The sequence below is a fragment of the Octopus bimaculoides genome, chromosome 5 (assembly GCF_001194135.2).
Source record: "Octopus bimaculoides isolate UCB-OBI-ISO-001 chromosome 5, ASM119413v2, whole genome shotgun sequence".
NCBI classification, from domain to species: Eukaryota; Metazoa; Mollusca; class Cephalopoda; order Octopoda; family Octopodidae; genus Octopus; species Octopus bimaculoides.
The window spans coordinates 50,081,002-50,088,456 of NC_068985.1; the positions used below are offsets into that span (position 1 = coordinate 50,081,002).

A 7,455-nucleotide genomic window follows, 5' to 3' on the forward strand; every position below is an offset into this window, starting at 1 on the left:
CCAGCTTCCGAGTAGCTAGATTACAGGAGCACGCCACAACTCCCAGCGATAACGTATGTTCGAATTTAATTATTTAAACCTAACTTTATCTATTCAAGCGTTGTTATTTTTATATTTCAATTTTTTATTATTGTTTTGTGATTTCACATTTATGCAAACGAAAGAAAAAGTTATTATTTTTTTTATCTATTTAAAATTTAAATCTTATTTTCTATTTACATTTCATATCGTCACAGAGTGAGTAGCCTCGTTTTCATTCGCTCATTAGGTTTTGGTAAACACAAGAAAGACAAATCATTAGCACGCTGCTCACCGGTGATAATTTCGTAACCAAAACATCTACAAAAATGCCACTCAGATTTAAGTGTTGCAATAATACCTAATGTCAATCATATAACGGCTTTTCATTAGTGTGTTTCTTTCCTTTATGTATTGTATTTAATTTAAAAATAAAGGAAAATGTTTTAATTATACATTTAAGATGTGCCCCCCAATTTTAAGGAAAATGTGGATTTTTAATGAAATTTTTCTACAAGTACCTTTCAGAATGTATAGATTACGATTATATCGGAATTAATTTTTAAAAGATTTAAATTTTGTAGGAGCCTATGCATAAATACATACTGATACACATCGCATATCTACAAACGGACTTGTTGCGTCTGTGTTCTCTCGAAGTCCGTCTATCCAACAACTCCTCGGATTGGCAGAAACTGTCCCTATTCGCTCTGGTGTCTCTCCACGTGACGAACGTGAGTACTGGATCTTTCACATCTTCTCTTAAACGGCAGTTGGAGCTGTTCGAGTCCACCCCAACCAATGTTCATCTCAGGTCGGTGATCAACACAACCCCAAACAATAGTCGACCACCAAACTTGAAGAAGGCCGTTAATGCCAAATTCAGCGAATTTGACATTAAAGGGGTTGTTCACCTCACTTTCCTCCCTCGCCCAGTACACAACAGATTTCCTCAGTCATCTGTAGGAGAAGCATCCTCCGGCCCCTCCGGATGACTATCTACACTGCCCCGAACTACCAGGTTTTCTACAACCTGTTTTCACCTTCGACAACATCAAAAAGGCGATTGCATCCTTTCCGGCGGGTTCTGGTGCTAGGATTGATGGCTTGCGATCTCAACAACTCAAAGATGGTATCAACCTGTCAACTGGTCTTGAGCTCTTGGAGAACCAAACACGGTTCATAAATTTTTTCTCGTCCGCGAGTGTCCTTCCCTACATTCGCCTCCTATTTTTAGGCGTTAAACTATTTGGTCTCATCAAGCCCAATGATGACATCTGCCCCATAGTAGTGGTTGTACTCTGTGACAGCTCACAGTAAAATGTGTCCTTGGTTTCTAACTGTTTGTCTGCCGAATTTTCTCCTACTCAACTCATAATACATTATCAGCTACATGTGGGTACAAAGCTAGGCTGTGATGCTGCTGTTCATGCCACTAGAACTTTCACCAACTTCCTTCTGAGTCCTCAAACTAGACCTCAGGAATACCTTCAATTCCATTATTCAAAGTGTCATCCTCCATGCAGTAAGGTAGAATATCCCACAGATCTATCATTTTGTTTGGCAAGCTTATCGGGAGCCCTCCTACTTCTCCTTTGCTGACCACCTCATCCCATCTGCTGCTGGAATCCAATAGGGTGACCCACGTGGACCTGTTCTATTTGTGTGATAATGTTACCAGGATGGGAGCTGACCTGAACTTGAATATCTGGTATCTTGATGTTACTTGTTTGGTGGGGGAATCCTCCTGAGAAGGTCCTTGCAACTGCAAGGACAATGACTGAAGAACTTGGTTGGAGGGGCCTTAGCATTAACAGTTCCAAATGTATGCTCTGGCTCCTCAACCATCCAGCTTCTCATCAGCAGACTAAACCTGTTTACAGATTGCTTCCCCTCTATTGCGGTTCCTCCTCCATCAATCAGTGAGTTGCTCTCTTGGAGCCCCAATTACTGACTGAGCTTTTCAGTCCATCTTTTGATCCAAGATGGTTAACCTTGAACAGCTTTTAAAAAGCCTAAAGGTAATTGAACCTCACCAAAGATTTTTTATACTTAGGAATTACTTGTCGATTCCTAAATATTGTATTTTCTCAGAGTTAGTCCCTTCTCATCATCTCACCAATGCTTTGATGCCCTAAACTTCAGGAAACTCAAATGCTTGGACAATGTCAGACTCTTCAGAGTCCTGTAACCAGGTTCCTTTGCACAAACAGTTTGTGGGGAGTGTCTAGTAGGTCTGCATAAGTGCTCTTATCTATCTCTTCCCTCCATCTATACTTGCTCTCCTCTAGCACATAACATCCTCTCCAACATGGATTAGTTCCAACAGGAAGATGGCCGAAGCTCTCTGGGTTTGTCAGTTTCTGTTACAGTTGGGGATAGATGGCAGCAGATAGTATGGGACAATCTGCACTCAGGTGCAGCTTTCAGCTCTTTCCTTGATCAATCTGATCAATCTCAAGATGTGGCCTACTTTCTACTTCTGTAAAATTCTCCAGAAATGATCGGAAGAGTCCAGATGATCTTACTCTTTGCCCTTGGGTAAGAGGTAAAGGCTTCATCTGGGATGTCACAGTCTGTGACTCCTTTGCTTCCTCCCACATCCTGGATTCTGCAGTAAATAGGAGGGTTACTGCTTCCATAGTCAAATGGAACAAAATCTTTAAGTATCAGGACCTGTCAGTGAACTGTCTCTTCAAGCCTGCGGCATTTGAAACATTGAGAAGGGTTAGGCTGTCAATGGCAATGTTCTTGTCATTGTTGCCAGCTCACTTTATTGAGGTGTCAGGTGATGCCTGTGTGGGTGCTTGGCTGTTCCAGTGCCTTAGCCTTGCCACCACCCATCGTAATACCATGAGTGTGTTGGCTTGGTTTGCTAGGTCCCGTTGAACCTTGTGGTGTGTGACCAATTGAGACACTGGTTGTTGAATTGATGTTTTTCTTTATTTTGTTTTTCTTTCCTTGTTTCTATTTTTCCATTTTTGTTTTTGGGTATTGGATTTAACAGGCACAAATACAAATTAATTCTAAAGCTGACTATGTTTACTCTTTGGATAAAACAAACTGCAATATTGTCTTTAAGAGATATCACTTGAAATTTTTTTTTAAATGTCATGTATGTCAGCATATATGAGTGCAACAACCAATTTATTTTTGCATTAAATTCCAATATAATTGTAATGAACTCAATCTGAAAGGTGTTTGTAGAAAATTTCATTAAAAAATACTTATTTTTCTGAAAGTTATGAGGGAACAAAGTCAACTTGTGTGAATTATCTGAAACGCCCTCATCTTTCAAAAAAATTTCTTCCAAGAAATTCCAATACAATCAGAATCTTCACAATCTGAAAGATATTTGTAGAGAATTTCATAATAAAAAAAAAAATCCATTTTTTCTGAAAGTTCAGAAGAAGCAAAGTTGTAGTGGTGGTGGCAGGGCATACAGTTGAGGTATTCTTTTCATTGCACTAAAATTACTTTTAAATTGACTAAGTAATGACTGTCAGATGCTCTTTTTCTGAATTTATACTTGTAGGTGCCATGAAGCGGAGGTATTTTGTATTTGAATTATTTACCTGCATATGTATGTGACTTGTATAGAAGATACTCTTTATCAATTAATGGCTCATAGCAGAGCTTGTAAGTTAGTTGGATGACTCACACATGTGACTGTTGAACTCATTGTCCCTGCTAATACTAATTACAAATATTGGTTTCAAAATTTGGCACAAGGCCATCAATTTCAAGGGTGGGGCTAAGTCGATTACATCGACCCCAATACTCAATTGGTACTTATTTTATTGACCCCGAAAAGAATGAAAGCAAAGTCAACCTCAGTGGCATTTGAACTCAGAATGCAAAGACAGTCAAAATACTGTGAAGCATTTTGCATGACATGCTAACAATCTTGGTAGCTTGCTGCCTTACTCATTATGAATATTAACCTGGAGAAGGTGGAATAGTGTAAATATCATCATGAGAAAGAAACTAGAGGCATACAGAGAGGAGTATGTGTATTCAAATCACAGTGTTGTGGTCTTTCATTGTGTTGTATCTGTTATAAAAGATAATCACTGAACTAAGAGCAATATATAAATCTATAATTGAATTAATGAAAGGTTTATTTAAAATAGTGAATGAGTTCAGTTGTTATAAACTATTCACATGCGCCATCCTGCTGTGCAATATGATTGAAACAAACCATTTTATCTGTTATGCTACCAATGTGTTGAATCACTAACCCAATGAACCCACCAACCAGTCAAGCCTGCAGGAACACACCACATCTCCACAGCAATCATGTTTAAGTAAATTAAATTACTGCATTTTCTATGAATCCTTTTCCTTTCTTTCTATTTTCAGTGTTCTAGAATTTTACTCTTGTGGAAAACATAAACAACAGTTATTTATTGATGAGAATTTTATTTTCTTTACTTTACATATCGTTTGAAATTTAATTCAGGTTTCAAAATAGTGTTCATCTTTGTACTAAATTGTTTTACAGCTTTCTTTAGGCCTCTGTTGGTCAGTGTTGATCCTGTATCTATATGTTTAGGCTTAGGTAAGAGATTTTTTTTCAATTTCAAAGAAGACTGGCAGTTGCCATGTATGCAAGTCTCCCCTTTCTATGCTATTGATGTTGTCCAAGGGAAAGCCTAATGATTTAGTGGCTGATACAGCTTGGCACTAGTGTCATTGCAGCTGTTGCAGTTGGAATGCAAATGGCCAGATAGATAGAAGACATTCCTGTTTGACATACTAACAACTCTGCAAATCCACTGCCATAGATTGACACTTATTTTATTGACCCTGAAACGATGTATGACAAAGTTGACCGTGGCAGAATTTGAACTCAGTACACAAAGATGTGGAACAAACATTATAAGGTATTCTAGCCAAAACACTAACAACTTTGCTAGTTTGCTGTCTTTTCATGCTTTTACAGCAGACAAAAATAATACATTTAATTCATCAGTTACTATTTTTTGTAAGGAAACAATTTGGATTGGACAATTAAGAAATACATAGAATATTACCAAGTCCACTCTTGAAAACAAATTCCAAAGAGAAACAAGATGGCAAGGGTTATATAATTACTTAACAGGTGAAATTTAAAAGAACCAAACAGATTGGCCATTCATTTTATTGGATTATTTTGTTCAAGGATAATGAATATTAACCACTACAATCAAAATCACTAAAGCGAGCCTCTATGTGGTTACATGAATTACTAGAAACAACAGCGAAATTTCCCTTCTGACATACCTGATAGTCTTAAAAGGGATATCTAAGATTACAGAAACAGAAACAGAAACAATAAAAAGAAAAAAATAATAAAATAAAGAGAGAGAGACAATGGTCATTTTGGAATGCTTTTAATCATAAGTTTGCTCAATCAGGACCAACCTGGGACAAACAACAACAAAAACAACAACATGTAGTTCTATGAAATCATTCAGATTGCTTATATATGTTTGATGTTAAGAATCTGTGTTATGAGTAATGAAGGTCATACAAGAACAGAACTGAAATGAATATGTGACTTGACAATAAAACATCTTCCAGGCTCCTGGTACTTAGAAAAATGTGTTCAAAATGAAAACAGGATAATCACAGATCTGTTCATCACCACCATCACAAGAACAACAGTAAAAGCATAAGAAGTGTTTTTTTAAAAAAAAAAGGCAGTTGAAGGAGATTGATTTATTTTTAAATGTGTAAGAGGCACTTGGCTACCATGGGTCAAACAATGATACTAATAATGATACTAATAATGATACAAGAAATTACAAAACAAAACAAGCATATGTTTACTGTTGTGTCACTGAAATACTGACCATATGGTAAAACAACTGGGTCCACAATTTATCAACATAATCACTGCACCATCCAATTGATGTTTGATTGTACTGGAAGACAACTAGAGGTAATATTAAAATAGGGCTTTGTATTGGGTAATTTGGTTCATGAAAATCAATGAAGATTATTGTATGATTGACCTATTTACATGAGTGAATAAGAACTTACAAGATGACAACTAGAGTGAGAGACCAACACTGGACATGGAAATGAAATGTAATTTTATGAACCTTCTTTTATTTCTTTGTCTAATTGCCTGGTCTCCAGAGATTATCTCACAAAGTTGAATTGTCATAAATACAACAATAAGAGCCCAACAATTTCAGTTGGGTCTAATAATTCATTCCAGCATGAGAAAATGTTTCTGCTGGGCGACATTCAAGGTCCAGCACCAAGTGATCTATATGGGGAGCATATGGTTTAACATGCTCAATGTGTTTTACAATAGTTGCCCATGGTTTGCAGTGTAGTTCTTCTAGAATATGTCTGATAGAAGCTGCCACATCTGCTGCCCATTCTTCCCATTTTTCTTGCCGTTGTAAATGTTTCTCACTCAGTGGTTGATCTGAATTCAAAGTTTCATAGATTTTTATTATATCACCATCATCAGAGTCAGTTGTGTAATTATCTTCCATTGAATATTTGCCAAAGTCGCTAGGTAGATATGATTGTCTTGGAATGCTACTGGTACTACTGCTACTACTACTATTACCACCACAGTGTTGATTTATGTTTCGGTAAAGAGGTAAAGAAGGTGTTTGACCCTGTAGTGTAGCAGAAAGTTCTGCTGCTGCTTCGGCTGCTCGGTTCTGTATTCTCATTCGAATCTCTTCACTTTTATTACTTGATGCTGTTGAAACATTCTCATGGATATGCAAGATGCCACCAATGTCACTTTTAAGAGATAAACAGGCTGGAAGCCAACCTTCTCTGCTACTGGGTAACAATCCTAGATTTACTCTGTCAGCAACTCCATGGGGACATACCTAGAACAAAATAGAAAAGTATGAGTCATTGGCATTCTTTTAAAAACAAACAATCAAAATAAGAGAAAATTTAATCACTATTACAATCTCAGTATGTATTTTTTAAATAATACATTTACAGCTTTAATTAGTTTACAGTGATAGAATTGTCAAGGTTGCAATGAGAACACTTCAATCATGACTCAGGTATATAGGAGAATGCAAACACCTTATTTATAAATAAATGATATAACTCAAACCCCTTCAGGTAGATGGCCCTGCTCAGTATGTAGAAAAGGAGTAGGTAGTAACTCTATAAGATGTACCCGGTGCAAGCTATGGACACATAAGAGGTGCAGCAACATCAAAGGCAGGTTAACTAGCAAGTTAGTTTTTGTTTGTGGCAGATGTTCAGGTGCAATAAAGACTGCAAACAAACAGGAAACAACTTCTATCTCATTCCAGGGTGAAAAACTAGAGGTAGTCGATAGCTTCCGCTATCTGGGCGACCAAGTTAGTAGTGGGGGTGGGTGCGCTGAAAGTGTAGCTGCTAGAATAAGAATAGCCTGGGCAAAGTTTAGAGAGCTCTTACCCTTGCTGGCGACAAAGGGAC

General features: G+C 37.3%; 1 protein-coding gene across 2 annotated transcripts in view; it reads right to left on the reverse strand.

Annotated features, from left to right (window-relative positions):
- Positions 1-5,377: 5,377 nt before the first annotated feature.
- LOC106883232 (tRNA wybutosine-synthesizing protein 2 homolog) overlaps positions 5,378-7,455 on the reverse strand; it is a 45,405-nt gene continuing 43,327 nt past the window's right edge. For both annotated transcript variants that reach the window (XM_052968373.1, XM_052968374.1), the window contains one exon: positions 5,378-6,863. In XM_052968373.1, the coding sequence (XP_052824333.1) occupies positions 6,210-6,863 (654 nt within the window). In that variant the 3' untranslated portion in view covers positions 5,378-6,209. The remainder of the gene's footprint in view (positions 6,864-7,455) is intronic.